This window comes from Ictalurus punctatus, chromosome 6 (genome assembly GCF_001660625.3).
Source record: "Ictalurus punctatus breed USDA103 chromosome 6, Coco_2.0, whole genome shotgun sequence".
Lineage (NCBI taxonomy): Eukaryota > Metazoa > Chordata > Actinopteri > Siluriformes > Ictaluridae > Ictalurus > Ictalurus punctatus.
The window spans coordinates 12282070-12306716 of NC_030421.2; the positions used below are offsets into that span (position 1 = coordinate 12282070).

Consider the following 24647-nt stretch of genomic DNA (forward strand, 5'->3'; position numbering starts at 1 on the left):
CAGAGCAATGACAACTTGACAACTGCAGAAAGGTTTACGAGAGACAGAGCTTGTCAGCCTGTTTGTCAACACTGCTGTACATGAAATCACTAAACATTTTGCAGTTTGACTCGGAAACCAGATGGACAGGGATGTTTTGGCTCTGACATGCCATGCAGTGAATGTCTCTATTATTCCTCCAGATGTACCCAAGATACGCAGGTGAGTGTGTGAACAACATGGCTTGCTTTACCGCTGTTTCTAAGTGTGCATGCAAAGTCATTTGTCAAGTAGAGACCAGACTCCTCTGCTTCATGCCGGGTCATACTGTATCACACCATTCCTGGCAAGGAGTATTTTCATATAAGAACATGACACTTCCCACTAGACAGGAAAGTCAGTGCAAGGAATATTCTGGTGTTTTTACTCACTTACATTATACATACCGTATGTATGTTACAGATGTACTGTACATAATAAAATCTTCAAATGTTACACTAGTCCTAAATTATGAATCATTTTGTAGTTTACCCCGGACGTTTGGGAAGCTCTGGTATAAGATTTAGCCTAATGTTATGTCAGTTATTACTTTTGTACCTTGCTAGACGACAAACAAATATTTCTTAGGTGTGTGTGTGCCTTTTATGTCCAATGGGGATCCTACTCAGGCCATACACCGATAAGGGAAGCCATATTATGTCATTTTCTCTGGATGTGGATTAGTATTTTTGCTATATAGATTACCACTCTGGTAAAAGCATTAGGTCTAACCAGGCAACTCCATAGCTACACCTCTGTCTGTCCTCTTAAGGAAATGCAAAATTCTGCTATGGACTGTATAATAAAACCATCAGTTGCTGTTCAGTAACTGGGTAGCATTTGTTTACAAAAGAGAAACCATATATATATATGAATGCTGAAAAAACAACAGAAACCAGAAATTCTAATGGTCTCCACTACGACTACTATTAAAACCATTAGTAAATGTAGTGTGTTTTGGGCCATATTCTATTAGGATTTAATGGTTTGTATTGGTTTCCACTAGACATAAACATGCCAGCAATAGAACCCAACAAATTACCAGTAGAGACTCACAATGACCATTATACTTTCCATTAAAACCAATACAATTCACATTATAACCATTAAAACCATTAGATTTTCTGTAGGGTATAGCAGTCAGTTATGTTTTTTTATTTTATTTTATTTACACACACACCCGCACACACACCCCGACACACGAATGTTTGAATGCGTTTTTTCAATTGTGCGGCTCTTTACAGTCCACCTTAAAAAAAAGAAAGAAAGAAAAAAAAGTAGTATAGTTTCCTGAAACGCCCCATGCCTAAAGCCGCACACACACACACACGCACAAGCGCGCGCCCCCACACTACCTGCCAGCATAGTGTGTGTGACTGTGTCCAAATTGAAGTTGAAACACACTGACAGGATTTGGATTGAGTCGCTTTCTTTATTATTATTATTATTATTATTATTATTATTATTATTATTATTATTATTATATGTCCAAAGGATTTCAATGTGTTTTGTGTTGTTGTTGCTGCTGCTGGTTTTAAATGTCAGCTCTGATTGAAGACTAAAGGCGGAACATCATATTCAGCGTGTGTAACATTTAAAGACGTCTTAAATTTCCTTAAAAACAAACAGACAAACAAACAAACAAACAAACAAACAAAACCACTAATGACTTTGGACCTCGGTCACTTCAGGAGTTTTATTCACAGCTGGACTTCCACTTCACCTTGACGGATTTCTCTCCCAGGTAGCTGCTGGAGTGTTTCTAAAGTGTGACAATGTTGGATAACGACAGGTATGCAGGCAAGAAGAGGAAGAAGCCTGTCCAAAAACAGTGAGTTGTGTTAATTATATTATAAAACATGCTTTGCTGATAGAAAATGTGCTCTTTATTTTATTTTTTTTTATTTTTTTAAGTGAGTAGGCTGTAAACATGTATCAACAGGTAGCAATAGTAGGCTGTAAAGATATAAAGTGGTGAGCCACATTGTTGTTTGCTTATTTGTTTTTTTTGTTTGTTTTGATTGGGAAACCTGTTTATTATTATTATTATTATTATTATTATTATTATTATTATTATTATTATTATTGCCATTCATAATATAATTGAGCATAATTGTTAATCCTCAAAGAGTGACTAGAAATCCTAAATCGTACCCCACTAGATATTTAGTGCGCTCCGCATTGTGTAGCTACCATTATTTCATGTGGTGTTTAGGGCGCCTATGTAGTGAACAAGACAGGATTTGGGCACGAGCGAAGTTCGAGCGCAGGAGCTTTGCTCGCACGCGATGCTCCTGAGAGGGAGGGGGAAGAGCCGGGCTCCTCTAGCCTCAAGTATGTTAGTGTAATCTGATATACACTACACCCCCACCCTCACTACCCATTTCTCTCTCTCTTTTTTTAATGTGGGAAAGCTCTTTTCCCTCTCCACTACCCCTCTGTTGACATATTTTAGGACCCGCTCTGTTTTTTTTTCTTCTTAAAAGAAAAAAAGTTGTTCACACGAAACGAACTGAGCAACCCCAGAAATGAGTGAAACGCACGCGAGTCGAGAAGCTGCTACTGCGCCTGCGCACATGGCTCTGCCTCATTATCGCCATTATTATCGTCTACTGTATGTAAAGGAAACATGAGCTCAGCTAAAGATACATTCTGCTACTATGAATATAGAATATGCTGATTTTATATGCTCAGCGTTTTATACACAATCAAAAGGATTTCAGTTACAATCCAACTTGATCCTTATCACGTTTAGCAATCCATGGATTTTATTACAATGTGTTACATGGATTACATGGATATTATACAAACAAACAAACAAAACAATGAATCTACATTTTTTAAAAGATATTACAACTCTGAGGGTGATGGGTTAACTTTCCTATTTAGATAGGGGGGTGTGTGTGTGTTTACCCTAATGTTACCTTATTATCAACATACTGTTACTATGTTCATGCAGCTATATTGCTCTGGTTTGTAATAAACACTAATAGACCAGGATAAGGTTCTTATCCTGATGCAAGTAGTATATATATATATATATATATATATATATATATATATATATATATATATATATATATATATATCATTGCATATTAATAATAATAATAATTACGTCAGACATTAACTGATTATGAAAGAGAACTTTAAATATTTTAACCAAAGTGTTTTAAACAAAGTGTTATATTCATAAATGTAAGGAGTAAACATTAAATGTGGAATGTGGAGTTTTTTGCAGATTCTGCTGTTTTATACAATCTTTTCTATAATCTTGCATTTTTGTTGTACTATGTGCTTCTGGCTTTGTCTATGTATTTTGTTTTGGTTTTTTTTTCTTCTTTTTTACATGAACCTAGCTGGCATTGATTTGTTTTCACTGCTGTGAAAATGTTGTATGTTTGAATGCCCTATAGTTTTGGTTGTTGATTTTAGGATTGTGTATACTATATTACTTAAAGATTCTTAAATATTATCATTCTGTTTCATATCTGTAACTAGACTGAAACTGATACTACACATGTAATGTGGACCACCTCATTTCTTCCTTTCGGTCTATCACATATAACCTCATTTCGCGAATTTATCTCAGTGACGATTGCTACATGTGTTTTAGATGTGTAACATGGTTGATGTGTGATGAGTTCACATTTCATCTGAGTGATTCATATTTAGCAGGCCAGTACTGGGCGCCAGCCAGGCTAAGATCATTTGCAAATGGCGAAGACTGTTGGACTTCACAACCTCGACGCAAGCACGCATGTTTAATTTTAAACCAGAAGAGCGTAGCCATAGCACATCTTGACAACACCTGTGCTCGATTGCGTTCTGAGCATGTGTAATTATGTTTCGCCTACTTGTTTGCATTACATTTTATTAATGAACCATTGAACAGAACCTTGCATGTTCAAAGACAAATACAGTCTTGCCAGTCTAAACATAGTCCCATTATTAGCATGGAGGAAGTTGGGGAGTGGTTTTTGATGTGGTTTTGAGGAGAGGAGGTTTAATGTTTCCCAAATAGACGTTGCTTTGGCTGGACACTGTCAGGATGGTGAAGGCTAGAGAGTAGCAGTTCACAACAACACACACAGAGAAGTGGCTTTCTCAAAAATACACATTTACACCATGTAGATTATTATAAACAAGATCTATTGCTTCTTTGTCTCTGAGCACACTTTCACCCAACACACAATATCCTAAGAAAACTCCAAGTCCTTATGATTCTTACAGTATGTTACACTACAATTATAAAACTATACCATTAAACTGCAACAAAATACCGGACTGTACACATATGAAAGCTAAAGTTTTTTATATGGATGATGGTTGGATGTAAAAAAAAAAAAAAAAAAAAAAACAACCCAGACAGTCCATTTTTAAAAACACTATAATGACTATAATTATACTAGAAAGACTATAGTCTACGATAGATGTGCGCTGTGTGTCACACGATTTCATAGTATTCCAAATGGGACACCTCAAAATGAAGCCTGTGTTGACATCTTTACTTATGTTGCATTCGACTAAATCTCTAAACTAAACTTTTGACTAGGAAAAGCCAAAGAAAACTCTTCGGTGGTCTTCTCAAAACCGAGATCAGCAAGTGACGTCAAATCAACATGGCCGCTCACAGCATCAATAACAAACATAGTAGCACCCCTTACTTTTAAATGAGTTATACTGTATATATACAAGTATTTACTTTAAATCAATCAATACAAAGACATATTCACTTGATAAATCTCTAACGTTGACTATAAAGTTCGTTGTTTTGAGGAGGTAAATATACATCACTCATCAGAGTTAGCTGGATAGGTTGTTTCTAACAAAAGACGTGTGGAGGTGTGAATGTTCCTACTTGGTAGTTTGATTTGGACGGTCATTATGAGAAAATGATGTCATTATGAGTTCAACTTCCACACTTACAAAGTAAGTCGAACTCAACTTACTCTACTTCATGGTAGCTGATAATCCTGATGTTTCTCTTGTTTGTTCAGAGACACAAAGTAGCCAAAATCCAAAACATCAGTCCATTTTATGTTTGATTTTTTTTTTGACTGATATAAGGTTTATACACAGATTTTAACCCTTAAATTTTGAACAAGTCAATGTGTCTATAATTACTTTGGAAGGTAATAAAATATAAATAAACAGCTATAAAATAAAATCCTAGAAACACTGCAATTCTAGGTCATGCAATTCTAATTTCTTATTTATTCTAGTTATTGTTTATGATGGCTTGGTCTTAATTTGTGTTTTTACCCCCACAAATGTTGTTGGATATGCATTTGTCAAGTTTCTCTAGTTTAAAACAAGTCCTGCTTTCATTTTCCTTCAATAGGAAACCCGCTACCGATGCCACCAAGTCCAATCCATCGAAGAGGCACAGGGATCGCTTGAACGGCGAACTGGACAGGCTGACCAACATGCTGCCGTTCTCCGAGAACGTGTGCACTCGCTTGGACAAACTGTCAGTCCTGCGTCTGAGCGTGGGCTACCTGAAAGTGAAGAGCTTCTTCAATGGTTAGTTTGGAACCAGTTCGTTTTATTTGAATAAAAGTAGACAGTTTCAGTGTGGTTTTTGTTCAATCCGAAATCTGTAATGTTTTTCGGTCAATATAAGGAATAAAGTGTTTGCTTTAGGGTCATGACCTAACTCAAGTCAGTAACCTAATCTAAGGAAACAAGGAAATCATTTTTGAAACACTCTCCAGCTCAGGTCATCATTGTAATCGAGTCCAGATGTGTTTCCATTGTGATTTAAGTTACAAAACATTTCATGGTACTAGGCTCCATAGAGCAGCCTACAGGGTTCTTCAGTTTGCCCTTTGGATACTAACCCATCACCATGCATTGTGGGATTTTATAAGAACGCTGGAAATCCTCCATTATGCACTCCGAAGAAAAAAAAAAAAGAAAAAAAAACATCCAAATTGATTGCACTTTCAGACATAGTGTTTCTTTTACAGAAACGGTTCAAAGTAGAACCTCTAACTGTCCAAGGAACCCTGAAGAAAGACTTTTTCTCCCCTTAGACTGTTTCCCAAGCAGAATCTACAGATGTTGTAATGATGTCACAACACTCTACTGGGTATATAATAACTATGGCGGCCATCAAGATGAATATTTTGTGCATAGGAATGATTAGCATGTGGAGAATCTGATTTAACAAACTAGGAGCACATCCTCACGACTTGTACTGGTGGTTCCTAAACTGTTAAAGATCAAACAAGTTCATATCAGAAATGAACATCTGCTATGAGACAAATGCCATGCATGACCTGAAATAAAGACCAAATGTCTAGACAGTTCGACCTTTAATTCTTTTACTGGATTTCTATCCATTGGCCCCCGCAGCCAATCTATCCATATTCCGAGACACAGCGATACACTGCCATTAGATATATTATTATAAAAATCTATTTGGCCAGGATTAGAATAAATTGATGCCAAACATGTACTGAACAAAGGAGAAACACGTGGCTTATTGAAATAACTATGCCAATGAAATGAACATACATGAGCGTCTTTTATCTTGCATCAAAGCGATTAGTCATACGAAATGCCACTGAGTCAATCATTTGGCTTCATTCAGTCATGAACCACTCATAAAAAGGCTGGGCTGTCTCTTTATTCTTGTGCTTAACTACACATCTTAACCACACCTTATAGGGCCTAGTCTATGGTTAGAGGAAAAAATTCCTTCAAAACTGATCTCTTTCATTGATGGACATTTGCCTGAAATGAAGCACATTAAGAATAACTAGCAATTTTGAATTATACTGATTGGCCATGCCGTAAAAAAAAAAAACAAAAAAAAAACAACAACAACATTATTTATGTAACACATGCAAATGATTTACACAAGAGCTAGACTGTTTTTGTTTCTTCTTCCAATGACTGGAAGTTTGCACTTAAGATGTTGATAATCCTTATGCCTTGACTCCTCCCTGCATTCATGACACCCCTAGTGTCTTACCCTATTCCTCATTTCGCACTTTATGTACAAGCATGCCACACGAAGCGTCCTGTGTTCAGCAAATTAACCGCCAAAGATTGTCTGGTAACATGCAGAAGCATCACAGACAAAGCCTCACGCTGGTTTCACGCTAATCAGTAAAGTGTTCTGTTTTGTGCAGCACTCTATAAGTAGCTCTTGGTCAGTCAGTAGGAGAGCAGGAGGTTTATCTGAGTCTGGAGTCTGCTCCAAACTATATGAGAGCAAATTCCTTCCACTCATACTTAACATTCGCTTAATCTGGCGCACCAACATTCATTTTTCCAGAGTTGTGTCAACCTGAGCATAATCGCACATGCTGTAAATATTGCTAGAAGACGTCTTGCTGATATCAGAGGTTCTTAATTATTACGTGTCCCATAAAAACTTTGCTCGCTTATCCGTTATTCTTATCTTGTCTTTGGCTTAACAAGCAGCAAGCGATGATTGTGTTATGGGAAATCCATACTATCTAATCAGAGTTCATATGTTGAGAATGTTCACATGATCACATTGTGTTACAGTGTTAATTGTTGAGTGATGCAGAAGCAGACTTCTGTTCCAATTCTTTGCCCATAATTCATTATTTACTCAAAAAGTGCTATTAGTGTCAGCAACTTCAAACCGTTTTACAGGTAGGCATGCTATTAAAAAAAAATTAAGTGCTAGGAGGCACTTTTTATTTCAGTATACTGTATAGTACATCAAAGATTACTAGATTACACCATCAGTGGAAACATGATAGCTTGACTCACTGAACATTTTCAGGTCCATACTCATCCCAAGGACACTTCCAGAAGAACCACACATAGATGTTTTTCAAACAACTTTTTCATAAACTGTCATGAGAAGTTCTGTATCCGGGATCTTACACTTTGTCATGCAATATTAAGTAGACTTCACCTGCAAATGATTAAGTGAGTGTTTTCAAAGGTGTCTGATTGTGTTGGCTAGGTGCAAACATTTAAATGAACAATACTTAAAATGGCTGACGTTTTGTAAACTGTCCAGTATCAGATTGCTGTATTGTGATTCCAGGCCCGATTCCTTACAAGCCTTTGTACACAGTTGAATGATTCATTGTGGTTCCGCAGATTGTCTTTGTATTCCTCTGACTGAGTTTAAATGTGCATGATTATGTGTTTTTGAAAATGTACAAAGAAAACAGGTTTGGCTGTGATCCATCTAGAGCTGCACATGGACAACGCTCAAAGACGTCGTCTTGCAACTTTTCATTCGGTTTCACAATGACACAATGACATTCCAACACAAATATTTTCCTCCTTGAGCGATTGAGGAAATGCTTAGCACGCAAAGTGGATCTGTGTAGAAAAAAATGCACCTCTTGTTAAGGAGGGGAGAGTTTACACCTCAAGATCTGACTAGGAACAGATGTTTGAACCATTAGTTAAGAGCTAAATCTTTGCTTTGGAAATTGGAAACTGAACCAGCTAAAACAACCATTTATAATGTCTTTTGATAATCCTTACTTTATGATTTGGGGCTTTTGTACTTTCTCTGAGGGTCACATACTTTATTCAGATTTCACTGAGACACAGTGTTCAATCAAGACACCAAAAAGCCCTTTAATTTTTAGCAAATGTGCACCTATCAAAACAACCTTCCACCCCCATGCAAACTGCCGGATTATCAGATCCTGGCGTCTAAATTTAGACATATATTGGGCTAGACCATCTTTGTTTTAAATCGTAATGACGCCAGCACATCGGTTCCTTTTCTCAAGCCTTTGATTATCATCTTGGAAAATGATAAAGATCAGGCGAGCAAAATCCTCAGTGGAGAAAGATGGGCCTCTACGGAATCCAGATAAGCAAGCACACATCAGGGCTTGTGGGGATCTGAGCCGGGTGCAAATAAATGAAGGGTTCTAGCTTGTTCTGTCAAACCGTACTTTCAAATTGTGCAAATATACTCTACCACCTGACGGAGAGGTTGGAGCTTATTTACGCTTGTGCTAGAATTTTTTGGAAAGTGGTTGGTAGAAAAACAGTGAGAGCCACCAGTTCCTTCTGGTGAAATTACCTTTGGAATGTGGACTGGTTTGTTCCTGTTTATGTGCATAAACAGAATTGAATAGAGCGTAGAACTGATGAATAGATCTTTCATCGAAGTAATGATAGAGAAGACTGATTCATAGAAAGTGAACACAAGTCTCAAAATTTTGTGATATGCCTCAGAACTGATTGCAGGAGTCATCTATTCTCTGCCTATTCAAAGGACCTGCTGTGCTTTAGATTGTGAGTTAGACCAGAGTAAGTGCATGCTAGTGTGTGTAATCCATGAGCTAAGCAATTTTAAGCAATCAGATTAGTAAAGGCGTAGTCATAAAATATGTTTTATTATTGCCCAACTCTCTACAGACACCCTTCTCAAGAAAGAACCTGGTGAATCTGTTTTAACTTTAAAAATATAATAAAATCTGGACTGTTTTTTTTTAAAACAGGAGTGCCATTTTATTCACACACACATAACATGTATTTTAATAGCATACCCTTTGAATTAAACTAGAAACCTCTTTATTTACTGTCAAGTGAAACGATCAGTTAAAGTCTTCATCTGATGTTCAACTTATAGCTTGCATAGACTTCCTCTCTCGTAATTGGAAAGCAGAAGTCGAGCGTGGTCTTGTCTCATATCCATCCATAGGAGAAAGGTCCGGATTTCCTTTGAAGGTGCTGAGGGCAGGATTTCCATGTTTGAAGAGTGTTAACAGATCATAATAAATGAATTTCCTATCATTCATTTGGAGATACTGTATTCACTTCCTGTTATATTTCTTAATTACAAAAAGGCGTGATGAGACCTTATATTTATTGTAAGATTGCATTTTGCAGTACTAATATTGCAGACTCCTGCAACATGCAAATTAGCAATTTAAGAGCAGAGAAGCAGTAATAACAATAAATGCGGACAGAAAAAAACCTGAAAGACCTGGTAAAGCTTCTCCAACCCTGCTCATTATTCGCTGTTCCTGAATTTGGTGTGTACAGAAATGTACAGCAATGTACAGAATAAACATCCTAGATCTCACACAAACACCCCCAAACCACCACCATCCATTTCCATCATCACTCACATCATACTGTAGTCTTGCAAGTTCGGTATGTTTTGTCAAATAAACATGGCCAAGAAGATGACCACATGACCACAAGATGACCTTTTCTCATAACTTGTATGTACAATAGATTGAGCTTTTGCGCATGAGACTGCAACTCAACCTTCCCCTAACTACTGTACACCCGGTCTTTCCACAGGTTGTGAGAAACATTGTGAGATACTGGAACATCAAAATCTTGCTGACCTCAGTATGGCCTTCTGAGCATTTTAAGCATGCATTAACTATAAATATGGCATTTGTATTAAATAAATAAATAAATAAATATATGCATTGTACCATTGCATAAGTGACTTGCAACTTAGCTAAGTAGTTAACTAGTTATACCATTTTATTCAAAATAGTCTAATTTACCAACAGATTTAGCTGCCCATTTTCTCTGTAAGCATTCAACACAATTTACAATACACATATCCCAGACAACATAACACACAACATATTGACCATCCATATATCCAAATATTGCACCTTAAGCAGATGCATTTGTAGTCATATTCCAGCCACATATGGTAGTCTTTTGATTAGTCTCAGTGTTAGTATCCTTGAATTCAGGCTCTTTGCAGGTTTTGCAGTTTTACACTGTGTTTTATAACTGCATTTCAGCAGTTTCATACTCTCTTTCTGTTAAATGTTGAATGAATGTTGTTGGGAGTACATGCAAAGTTTGTAATGTTCTGCCTGAATCAACATTTCTTTTTCCAGTCTCTCTGTAAGCAAACTTACCCTGAACATTGTATGAAAAAATGTGCACTAGGCCAGATTTGGGAAAAACTTCATTTTGCAGATCAGCTTTTGGACTGAGCACCAATGAGTGTGAGGTTAATGGTTGGGGACCCAATGTTTACTCCAATCAACACACTCATGTCTCTCCTGCTAGGGTCCCTCGGGCCTCTGTAAGCACCGCTGACAAGAATGCTTCCTTATCTGAACAGCTGCCGCAGGAAAAGGCCAGGATGTGGCCTCTCCCTGCTCCGGCCGTCTACTCTAGTCACGCAACTGTTTGGCTGCTACCCATTAGCTCTCTATTGTCTCATTTATTGTCCACACACACACACACACGCGCGCGCGCACACACACACACACACACACACACACATACACACACACACACACACACACACACAAGCCATATATTTTTTTTACTCCAAAAGCTGAATCCTACACATCTTTTTTTCCATTGCTTCCACTAGAGCTTTGTTTGTTTCAGGCTCTTTTTTTTACTTGGTCTTTGTTCCCTGCAGAGATCTGCCTGCTGTTTTCCCTCACCTTTACTTAACTACTGAATATAGACGCATCATATTATTGACAAACTACTCTTGCTCATGGAATAAGTGTGTTTGCACGTTATTTAAAGCAGGGCCACCTTTTAGATTGCTGGTTTCAACAACAGCGAGTTAGTTTGGTAAATCGTACACAAGGGTTTTTTTTCTCCTCTGTCTTTGTCTTTATTCAGTCTCCCAGAGCAACTCGTGCAAGTCTGAACGTGCCTTTCTGTCTCAGATGGTGCATGGTTCCTTTGACATGAAACAAAAGCTTAGTTTAAGATTAAAATTGTGGTGTATGATGGGGCCAATATGTGAATGTGGTTTGTGTGTTTTCTGGAGAAACTTTGGAAATTCAGGGGGAAAAAAACTATTGCATGGTTTTGCTGATCATGTAGCAATACAAGTTCTTGATTCGATTAGTTCAATGAAACAGGCTTTTACAGTGATAGGGCATGATTTAGGCTGTTATCCAATCTTGGTGTCTTAAATGTTTTTACTCAGGATGGTGAGAACATATTGATAAAACACGTGACAATAGTCAAAACCAGCACAAAACATTCAAAGGCAGTTTCATGTTCACTGACTATGTGCTATGTGTGCCTTTAGGATAAGGGCCTGCCCTGGTTTCAGTTTAGTCAGATTGCTGTTTCATAGTTTGTGAAGAAGGACTTGACAAAAGAACAAAAGTGTAATAGTAAACCATTTAAAACCATCCAGATTAACTGTGTGCATTGCTGTGCATTGCTACTGCCCCGAGAATATCCACAGATAAAATAACCATCACAGAACCGGGAACTACGAGTTAATTTGACTTCATAAATCAACTGACAGATTTTGTAGTGTGGTCTTCCTTTAAATTTACAGCACTTTGTAGTGTCATTGGAAAGAACTGACACACTGTTCATTGTCTATCTACATTGCTAGTTATGCATGATTTAGGTCTGCCCCAAAGCCACCATCCATATGGGAAATCTAAGAGATAGCGGCTTGGAGAAACATGTTAAGATACAGGTATAGGTATACCAATACGAATAAGGAAGCCCAGAGTACCAAGTTGTTATTTCTATAGACCTGCACTTCTATAGACCTGCACTTCCTGCTGTAATCATAAATATTCATAACATTCTCCTGCTGAACATTTTGTATTTTAACACATTTAATACTGTTTGCTCTTTCCTTGTGTTATCTGTCTCAGAGAGTTTTTTGTGACAGTGTCTTAGTGTTATACAGTTACAAATTGCATTAAATTCAATATAACTTTGAAATATTGCCTGACACAGAATCCAGATACAAGCATATCTACATTCTTTGTTTTATTTATTTATTTATTTATTTTATTTCTGTAGGATTATTGGACAAAACAAGATTAATAGTACTCAGATAAAATGTTTATTTGGGTAGCAATGGCTTGATTTTTTAAAAAGAGTTGTTACTATAAAGCATTGACCCTATACAACTACCACACTGTAGTAATGCTGAATCTAAAATTATGAAATCTGAAATCAGAAATAGATGTTGCATGAAATAGACGTTGCCTAAAAGGAAACGAAAGAAGATACAAGGATACTTCCCTAACTCCCTAAGCAAAAAAACAGAGACAAAAGGGCCCTCTCCCAAAATAAATGGCAGCCACACCCCTACTGCCAGTGAACCAAGTGAATCATGTATACAATGGTGGATAGAATGCACAAAAACAGGTACAGGGACAACCAAAGCCAAAAACCAGAACAGCAGTCAGAATATAGCATAAAGCAGCACAACCAAACACACTCTCTAAACCACCAACACACATGTAACCACCTCCAACATCCCACCCCATTCTCACTCCTCGTCCTCTTTAAATATGGTCGCCATTTTGTGATGTCATCCTGGGAGGTGGGAGCAAGGCAGGCTGGAAACTCTGGGAGGGAGTTCAGACATGCACACAAAAAAAACTTCCTATCCCAAAGATAGCAGGTTGTAACACATGTTCAAACCCTCTAAGAAATGGTCGAGATACAATGGAGCAAAAAAGGGAAAAAAAGTCATATAAGCACAGTCTGTTCAAATGAAAGCAAAAAAAGCTATGTTCACATCGTTCACATTACCTTGAGAAAAAGGACAACTTTAAACTCTATTGGGAGCTGCAACCACTGGTTGTGCAGCATGAAGTTATATAGTTAAATAGAGCCATTACATAAACCAAACCGAAGTCAAAACGCAACAACACAACTAAAAACATGTCAGTATTCGCTGAAAACAGAAAAGGAAACATCTTGATTAGCACAAGGAAAAAAAAATAAATCACTTTTTCAGTTTGTTATACAATAGTTAGCTTAGCGGGGAAACCAAGATTTCAATCGAAGTTGCTTGTGCTATTTTTTTTCCTACTCAATAACTCTGCTTCCTTTAGGCAGGTTTTCAGCATTTGCATTCTCATTAATTCCATGCAAAGTTGACATCATCTAATTTTAAAAACAAACATCTAATTTTTTTTTTTTTTTTAGAAAGGACAAAAATAACCCAGTAGATTCATTTTGGTTCATGATGTCTCTGTAAACATCCTGTAGCTGTCAGTTTTCCACAGCCTCTCAGACCGACATGTGCTGTAACCAATCAGCAGCGAGCATGCAATCTTCAATAAGGACTCACCCGTTCCTTTGAGTTAAGGTTGTTGTGTTTCTGAAGTTTCTGTTGCATTTTTGGTTTGTTAATGTTTTTGTGTTTTTTTTGTGCCACTTACAGGCCACCATATACCATAACCATAACCTTGCATGATATATGTCAGTTTGCGTAAATGAGATAAATCCAACATGAAATGTATTTAGTATATTTGTTTCACTTAAAATTTGTAGCAATGAGCAATGATGATGCAGGCTATCCTTTTTCTCCATTACAGCCACCATGAGGAAAAACAGTGCGGAGTTTCTCACAGTGAACGGTTTAGACACAAGCAAAATGGATACCATGGGCTTCTCAGAGGGGGACCTTCTCCTTCAGGTGACTGATTGCATATTAGCACTAGGACTAAATTTTGATTATTTAATGACATATAATCTGTTTATGTAATCCCCTTTATTGCTCACAGTAAGCAGTTGGGACATAGTGCATGTTGCATAACTCGGTAGCAATACAGAGCTATTAAGGTGGATGAAGGTGACTCCAGGTCATTTCTAAAAAAAAAAAAAAATTTTTTTAAAAATTGAAGACATTATGACAAGATAGTTTGTTCAGGCTCTGTTTATGAAAGAACAGTCATGCTTAGCAACAGCAAACAATGCAGTCTGGTCATTTCTCCTTTTGCTTGGTTTCTGCTGTACTCAGGAAGTCTCCTTAGTGAAAACGTTCACATTTGTTGTACAACCAATTGATTTGCAAGCATGAGACTGTGGTTATATTATAATGTCAGATGGTTTTATATACCATTAAATGATCTTATAGTGTATGCAGCAGAAAATATCTTTTTACTACAACACCTAGATGGTGAAACAAGCTTCTGCATCTCCGAGAGGGGCCAGTTCCTAGTACCATCACATTTATTACAAGACCATTGTCTTTTCTTTGTACTATACCATAATTTCATGGATATCTGTGCATTTATTTTTGCTAGGCTCTAAATGGTTTTGTACTGGTGGTCACTGCAGAGGGTTATGTCTTCTACACGTCACCAACCATTCAGGACTACCTGGGCTTCCATCAGGTGAGAGGCACTAGATACAGTGTAACAGTTACTTTACTGAATGGTGACTCAGCTATTATACTTTTGGGAACGGTGTTACAGTTTAATTAAAAAGAAGCTCTGATATTGAGTGCTGGTATTGGTATGAAAATTACTCTTAGATCGCACATGAATTGAATTTGCATTGACTTATTTGTGATTAGATGCATCCTATGTTCTTTATGCAATTATAACAGAATGTCAGTATTGGAGAATCGTGTCCGGTATCTGCGATATTTAGAGCTATGTATGTATTGTCTATGTATTGTAATAAAATAAATAGATAAATAGATAAATATATAAATAAAACACGCATGAAAGTATGGGGTTTACTGTTTACTATTTGACACTGTAGACGAATAATGTGTTCTGCAAAAGCTATCCATGTTGTAAACAATACCACACACAACATAGAAACTGTTTTCCATCTGTGTCGGTATGTATGAACAGCTTCTGTAGCCAATTTCATTATTCGTGCACTTTAAAATTATTGTTAATTTTTTTTCACTTTATTTTGCAGTCTGATATGATCCACCAGAGTGTGTTTGAGTTCATCCACATAGACGACAGAGCCATGTTCCGAAGGCAACTGCATTTTGCCCTGAACCCAACGCTATTAAACGTGGAAGCTGATGGTTAGTCAGTCTTCATTTACTTTGTTATGGATTAGTTATATATAATTTTTTCTCTATTTGACAATGTACCCTAAATATTGTTGTGTTCTAGAGCATTTAAAACATTGTGACTGTCGTATTATTAGGATTTATCAGGGTGGAGAGCCGCTTTGAGACATTTCAGATAGTAAAACTCTGAAGAAGTGTAATGCACATTTACACCTTAACCTGCACTTTAGCTTTTCTTCAGATTGACATTATCAAAATTCCGAGGGTTTTTAAGAAACTTATTATTTTGAAAACTCAGGTACTGTTTCGTTGTATAAAAATCTCTATCTGTCTCTCTCTTTTTATTAAGCAATAGAGACCATGTTATGATCATACTGTATATGCTACTCAGTAAGTTTTATTATTTCTGAAATATTTTACAATCTACAATGCAAGATATTTCACTTTCAAATCTGGGTCATTTCTAAAGAAGATATTTTATTTAACATTTTATTTGATAACATTTTTCTATAAATCTTTGATTAAATTGTGCTTTAAAGGATATCAAAATGCATTAGAACACAAAATACCGAAAGTTAGTGTCACCCTGGTTCCCTCGACAAAAAGCCAATAGGATCTTTCCATTGGCTTTTGGATTATTGCAGAAAATAAGCTCTGAGGCCCACAAAAGTTTATGATTTTTACATGTTTTGTTCATCAAGACAATCTTCACAAATGAACACAACTTTTATGAATTATGAAGCCTAAATACAATCGGCAGAAATAAAAAAGCTAATGATATCAACGAAGTACACCACTACTACACAAATGGACTTCAATGTCACCACCACTAAGCTTTATAGCACTACAATTAGAAAAAAGCACTGCAATTGGAAAATACTATAAATTGATCAATCTACAAGTTGGAATAGTTTGTAAGAGTGGGAGTATAAACCCAACAAGGCCATAGTAGATGAGTTTTCCTGTTCGGCGTGATGACATTTAATGTCCCCAACAACCTCTGTAGTCCCATTTAGCCACTTGCTATCAACCACCTTTTTCAAGACATGTAAAAGTTTAACAAAACCACAAGTGGGGTATTTACTGATGTGTTTTATGTCATAGAATAAAACGTGAAAATATTTTGAGCTTGTGTTTACCACAGACCTTATTACAGGCATTTAACCAAAAACCCATTCAAAAAACACATTGACTTTCGGACAATGGAACTGGTAATGCTAAAATACTAACTCATTTCAGTACTTGTTTTTACAGCACTCTATTAAACACAGAGCATGTAGCTAGCTAATATCTGTAACGTTCCATGATAATGGTATTTGAAATTTGCTGAAATATGACTATTTTTAATTGTGACAGAACATTTACACATTGTAAGACTAGCGAGTACATTAGACCAAGACTAAGCCTGTTTTGTGTACCTACTTTTTACTAAACTAATTGAGTAAAACATTTACTAAAAGAAAACTAATATTTTCTTCTCTGCCATGCCGTACTGAGGCTTCTGGTCTCCTCTGACAGGATGTTAATTGGCCATGACTGTCTACGTTGTGCTTTCATTTTGAATGATGATTGGGTTGCTGATAGAATTAAGGGTTTGGATTTATAACGTATGTCACTACTACACAAGAAACTTTGTGTGGGGAAAAAAAAAAACTATAGGAGAATGGTGAAGCTTAAGTGTGGTTTTTTTGGCTAAATTGCCAGACCATATAAGGTCACAAAGTGTACTGAAACCAAAGTGACATTTGCTGTAGCAACAGAATGTTCACTGTATATCAGTTTATCACTGTTTATTTTATTTCACCTACCAGGTACCCAGAACAGCAGTGACATCACACGGAATATTGTAACCTACGACCCACAGCACATCCCACCCGAAAACTCATCTTTCCTAGAGAGGAGCTTTGTATGTCGCTTCCGATGCCTCCTGGACAACTCATCTGGGTTTCTGGTACAATCTAGGATTTTTCCCATTTAAATAGACAAATATTATAGGTGTTCACTGAATACAGGTTATATTCAATATTCATTATGTTTCACTTTTTAGAAACTGAACTTTCAAGGAAGGTTGAAGTTCCTGCTTGGCCAGAATAGGAAGGCTGAGGATGGTTCTCTAGTCCAGCCTCAGCTTTCTCTTTTTGCCATTGCCACTCCTGTTCAGCCATCAGCTATTCTGGAGATCCGTACTAAGACACTAATATTTCAGACCAAGCATAAACTGGACTTTACTCCTATGGGGATTGACTCCAGGTAAATTCTAGAGTTTTCCATAAGGCATATTCTTCTTCTTCTTCTTCTTCTTCTTCTTCTTCTTCTTCTTCATTTTTGTTACACAAGTCATTAACTCAAGCTGAAATACTGAGCTACCCTATTTCTTTTTTTCAGGGGCAAAGTTGTGTTGGGTTACACAGAAATGGAGCTGTGCATGAGGGGGTCTGGATATCAGTTCATTCATGCAGCGGATATGATGCACTGTGCCGATAATCACGTTAGAAGTATGTATATATCCAGGTCTAGATAGAGAAATCTTATAATACAGTATACAGTATGGAAAAAACAATGTTACATTGTGTGTTGAAGTCTGTACCTTGTTTGTGAATCAGTTATTCATAATGTTTAATACTAAGTACATTTTCATGATTAAGCAAAGTGAATGTGCCAGAGTAATTTGTTTAGTTGTTATTTAAAAAAAAAAATCCCTTTATCCCATGCTAGTGATAAAGACAGGTGAGAGTGGAATGACAGTTTTCCGACTTTTAACCAAGAATGGAGGATGGGTTTGGGTGCAGGCAAATGCCAGGCTTGTGTACAAAGGAGGACGTCCTGACTTCATTATTGCTCGTCAGCGTGCCCTAGTGTACGTATGAATTAATTAAAAATCCAAAAGGAGCCTACAAAGCACATATGTAAAAGGCTTAAAAATAGAAATTAAGATGTGAGCTCAATTATTTTCTGTTTCCCGTTAGGAATGCGGAAGGAGAGGAGCACTTGCGCCAGAGGAGAATGCAGCTTCCCTTCAGCTTCACCACAGGAGAAGCAGTGCTTTATAATACCTGTCCGATGCTTGACATGACAAATCTCAAAGACACGAATGGAGTTACTCAGAAGACCTTGGTTCCAAGCTCAATCCTTGATTCTATGCAAAAACAGGACAAGTCCATCTATCATCAGGACACCAAACCTCAATTTACAGAAGATGATGCCTTCATGGATAGTTGGGCTCTCTTCAATGTGCCCAATCATACTGTGCAAGATGAAACTGTGAATGAGGAGGACACTGTTGGGTCCATGATCGACACCTTGGAACAGTTGGCTCACAATGGCGATCTGTGCACAGCTCTTCAGCAAATGGAAGTGGACACGGCCGATCTGAAAGAGTGGGAAAATGCCCTTTTGAGGATGACCAAAGATAGTAATGGTAATGACAGACCACTTAGTCTGGATGAAATTCTCACCAATGACATATTCTCCTATGTGGAGGATGCCTTATACAAGGACAACAATACGAGTTGTCTTTCACAACCAAACGCCATCAAAACTGATCCATTTGGAGGACATTCGACAACTACAGTGCATTCAGGTTGTGATTTCACACATTACAACTTCGACAGTGAAGGAGCAGACAAAAATGATTTAAAGGCTGATAGAAAACTGAACTCTATCGCTGTGACTGGGCAACAAATGGACAGAATGGTCGGTACAGATGCTACCATGGGAAACAAAGTCCCATGGTATTCAGATAAATCATCCCAGGATCACCTGAATAATTCATCGCACTCAGAACAGACTGGCCTGTTCATACGTGATAGCAAAGTCTCACAGCTGATCACCCAGACTGAGATGCATCTGGGATTAAAAGTGACACAAAATATATTCAACATTGTTCCTTTCAATGGTTGGGGGCCACTGAAACCCACTGAGAATGGCAGAACATCCAAGCTGGAAAGTACAGAATCCTACTGCCAGTTTGCGTCCTACCCTACTAATAACACTAAAAATCCACAAATGAACCATGCACCAAATCATATTCACAAACTAAGCCAAACAACTACAAATCTTTGGAACAATATGAGTACAGGGGACCGTAATCTCTCCTTGATCCCATCCAAAAACTGTGTCTCCTCTATCATAAACTGCTCAAATCTCTCAAAATTCCCCCAACAACGCCAGATCCAAGCTTGGCAAAATGCATCACCAGAGCAGCCCTGTGCCAGCCTAGTCAAGAACAGACTTGCATCTGAGGGCTGTTATCATACTTTGGAGACCCCTGGATTCCCTCCATCTGATCTTCTGCCTGAGATCTCTCAGAGCTGCAATGATAAACATATCAACTTCATCAGTAATGTGTACCAGTCACCACAGAATGGACTGTCTTCTAAAGAGTGTTCACCGCTCAGCAGCTGCATGTTCGAGAACCACTCTCCACTAAGTACAAATGCAGATCAGCAGCATCCACAAGCACAGGCTGTGACCATCTCATCATGTAGCAAGAGTACATTACCCATCAACCAGAGTCCACCGCAAGCATCCTGTTACTTTCAATGGGCGTGCAGTGAGCCTCTGGTGGGCACGTCATCGATTCCACAAGAGGATACTTGCATCAGTCCTCCGTCATGCCAGATAGGACCAGGCATTGCTACTCTCGACAGTCACAGTGTCTTCCAGAGATACCTTGACTGCAATGGACACGTATAGGTAATAAAAACACACATAATTATAATATGTCATAATTAACTTGTAGAAGCTTGTATAGTCCATAGGATATTGGTAGGCGCTGTACTTGGAAAATGAACTCCAGGTAACCTTGAACCTGGAGGCTCTAGTTAAGTTTCTTTCTACATTGGAGTGCCTACTGTATAGTATGTTCTAATATAAGAAGTCAAATTGTTTGAACTTGGTGGAAATAGTTTTGCAATGGCGCATGAGTTAATAGATTTATACAAATGAGAACAATTAGAGTTTGAGAAATGCTTTACACAGTCCCCCAGGATTTAGCGATTTTGCCATAGCAAAAATTAACGCAAAATCAAGGACACTCCGCAGTTATTTCGCAGAAGATTGTGGTTTTTCAAAATTGCCACAGATTTGGGCCAAGACGCGTCATGTGACATCATCACATTCAGCCAAAGCCCTCTTCGATTCACGTGCGTCAAACATGAGTACAGCTGAAAGGTCTCGTTTACCAACAAACATCACTGCAAAAGACCGTGCAAAACAATTGCATACAATTGTAATTTTGCCAATTCAAGTAGTTTTCCTAAAAAAAAGCACAAATAATTCCACAAATTGTATCACAGATTTTGAAAAAGGCCACAGCAAAATCAAGAATTTTTGACCCCAACAATCACAAAAAACCCTCAGTGAAATCCTGTATGGACTGATTACATGATTAAATATTCAGATTTTTACTATCCATAGTTCTAAAAACATTCTTTCTAGATGTTTTTATTGAAATATGGTACTGTGCAAAAGTGTTTTTTTTTTTTTTTTTTTTTTTTAGTAAAAACATTTTAGATTTCCAAACCTTAGTTTTCCAGCACAAAATTAAAATGTTACAGAAAAATGTTTGCATGTCAGTAACGAAAGCAGCATATTATGTAAGAGACCACTTTTCAGACAAATAAACATAATGAAGGCTGCTGGGTTTTGATACAAATATAAGGAGCAAGTGCGACAGTTAAAGTCTACAGAAGAACTGGATCTGGTTCTGCAAAATGCTCAATAAATCTTGCAGCTCATTTCTATAAAACTGCACAAATTGTACCTGAGACTACTATTTTTTTTGTTTTGAAGCAAAGGGTCATTACACTAAATATTGATTTGGTTTTATTTAATACTCTTTACTGCACTTTATAGTATTTGTTTTAATGTAGAAAGATTTTATTTCACTATTTTTGAAGGCATCTTTGTTCTACAGCATCTCTTTGCATGTGCCTAAGACTTTTTGCACAGTACAGTATGTTTCCTCAATCACAAGGACAATTCTAGCATTTTAAATAATGATTACTTGCAAGAAAATCTGGTCACTTCCGACTACCTGGGTCAAAGTGTGAGATTCACTTTTAGAAGGAAATCACACTAAGCTAGCAAGGTTTTAGACATCTTTATTTATTTATTTTTTTATTTTTTTTATTTATTTTTTTTTTTACTTTGTTTTGCAAGAAGACTAGGCAAAATTGGAGAATAAGTAAAAACATTCCCACATTGTTTTGTCTGGTTTCCCAGGCTGCCACAGATACGTATGATAAGTACATACTAAATTTAAAGTATGAATACTTATTGTTGAGTATAAAGTTTTCCTTCCCCATGTCTTATTATATAATCTTTTATGTTGCAAGTAATCTCTAAAAAAACGAAGTTATAAGTGAAGTAATGGTTTTGTCATGACTATAGTGTCAGGACACTATAGACCAGTATAGACTTGTAGAGGTTGCAAGTAATCTCTAAAAAAACGAAGTTATAAGTGAAGTAATGGTTTTGTCATGACTATAGTGTCAGGACACTATAGACCAGTATAGACTTGTAGAGGTTTCATGTGCCTCTATGATCATTTGATCACAAACTGTCACATTTTCCTCTTTTACAGGCCAATGACCATTACTTTGAAGACATCACTATTTCCTGTTCTCGCCTTGTCAGTGGACTTTCTGAGAACAGCAAAGGAAGCTGACATTAGTGGACACGCGGGTCTCGGGAAAAAACTTACTGAGCTCCTTTGTTTGAACATTGAAATAGACCCCGCAATGAAATGTACTTGTATTCTCTATGTTCTGCGCAATTGTTATTCAAGTACAACAACGAAGTAAAGTTGATTGATATTGTTTAATATTAAGCATTGTCTGTAGTAGGAATAAGTTCGGTCCAAATTGGATCCATTGTAATGAAATGAATCTTCAAGTTGTATTTTGAAATGTATTAGACTGATGTTTGATGGCTTGTGACTTGACAGGTTGGCGTTTTGTTGTTGTTGTTGTTATCTAGCTCGCTTTCTTGATTTCTCTTAAAGGATATTCCTTTTGCACAGTGTGTTTTCCACTTTCACAGGGTATCTGATGATATTCACTCTGTATAATGTCAGAGTGAAGTCCACAGAGGAAAAACGTCCATAGTATTCCACCGATTCTATTGCATGTTTTTTTTTATAACATACTACAGAATTATCTACACTTGATCTCCACCAGTCTTTTAAATAACATCGATAACGTAATAGCAATATTTTTAATGCACAGATGATTTTTATCAGCAAGACGCAGTGACATTTACAAAAATTGTTTCGCACTTCTATGCTGTATGTATATTCTATATAATGTATATTCACCTTAAAACTTATATATCATTCACTTTTTTTTATTCATTTTAACTTTGTGATATTACTTTTCACCAATGTTTATACAAACAAATGAAATAGATTTTCCAAATACAATCATGGAAATCATTTTATATACAGTATATATAAAGAAAAGTTTCTCTTGAAGTATTTTTATTCTGTCTGAAAATTTTTCTAAAATCCAAAATGTATTATGTTATTTTACAGTTGAGGCCAAAAGTTTACATACACTGTAAACTAAAAACTGACAAAACCATACAACTCCTCTGTCAAGTCAGTTAGGGCATCTACTTTATTTCAATACAAGGTAATTTCAATTATAAGTTGCTAAGAGACAGACCTTTTTCAGCTTTAATTTCCTATATCAGATTTTCAGTGGGTCAAAAGTTCACATACTCTAGGTTCGCATTTGTTGTGGTTGCCTTTTAACTGCTTGAACTTGAATCAAACTCTTGGAGCAGCCTTTCACAAGCCCATTCCACTTGACATAACGGGTGTAACTCAGTCAGGTTTCTGGGCCTCCTTGCTCAGACACTATTTCAGTTCAGTCCACAAATTTTCAATGGGATGCAGGTCAGGTCTTTGTGATGGCCACTCCAATACTTTCCTGTCTTTAAGCCAGTGGTCACCAACCCTGTTCTTGGAGATCTACCTTCCTGAAGACTACAGCTCCAACCATAATCGTGCCCACCTGACCTTCCAATCATTGCCTTAAGAAGTTCTTGATCAACTAAAACAGTTGTGTTAGATTTTGGTTGGAGATGCAGGAAAGTAGATCTCAATGAAAAGGATTGGTGACCACTGCTTGAGCCACTTTGGAGGTTTCCTTAGGGTCTTTGTACTCCTGGAATACCCAGATGCAACCATGCTTTAACATTCTGGCTGAAGTCTTGAGGTATTGCTTCAGTATTTCTAGATAATCTTTCCTATTTTCTTGTGCTCCTTCTTTGTATTAAAGGCTTTTAGACCATGGTGATTAACTCTCTTAATGATGGATGTACATACTTTAGCACCTGATTGCTCCAGCTCCTTCACAAGTTCCTTTTTTGTTGTCTTGGGGTTCAGTTAAACTTTTTGGACCAGCGTTGACTCATATTTGGGAGTTAATTTGTGCCTCTTTCCTTAATGATGCCATGTCTGTGTGGTCCCAAGATTTTTATAACCACACAAAAATTTGACAGATGCTTGTACCTTCAGATGATTGTAAATTGCTCCTAAGACAGAACCAGACTTGTGGAGGTCCACGATAGTTTTCCTTCTCTGAGGTCTTGGCTGAGTTGTTTGGATTTTCCCAAACAACTGGTTCTAAACACAGCCACATGTGCACTCGCAGTTCAGTCCTAATTTTTACAATTGGCCAATCAGAAGCTTCTAAAAGTCATTACATCAATTTCTGGAATCTTTCAGACTGTTTAAAGAGACAGTCAACTTCTTGTATGCATACTTTCAACTCACTGGAATTTCGATATAGTGAATTAAAGCTGAAATAAATCTGTTTCTAATCAATTGTTTTAAAAATAAAAAGTAGATGCTCTAAAAAAAATACCAAAATAAATACAAGGTAACATGAAATGTGTGGCG

The 24647-nt window shown here is 37.0% G+C and overlaps 1 protein-coding gene across 1 annotated transcript; it reads left to right on the top strand.

The window, feature by feature from the left end:
- Window positions 1–1354: 1354 nt before the first annotated feature.
- LOC108266654 (aryl hydrocarbon receptor) lies at window positions 1355–23213 on the top strand. Its single transcript, XM_017470271.2, has 11 exons — window positions 1355–1849; window positions 5363–5544; window positions 14298–14398; window positions 15009–15098; window positions 15637–15751; window positions 17551–17690; window positions 17787–17989; window positions 18125–18234; window positions 18455–18596; window positions 18706–20434; window positions 22326–23213. The coding sequence occupies exons 1-10, from the start codon at window positions 1794–1796 to the stop codon at window positions 20432–20434; spliced, it is 2868 nt and encodes a 955-aa protein (XP_017325760.2). The 5' UTR covers window positions 1355–1793; the 3' UTR covers window positions 22326–23213.
- The last annotated feature ends 1434 nt before the right edge of the window (window positions 23214–24647 follow it).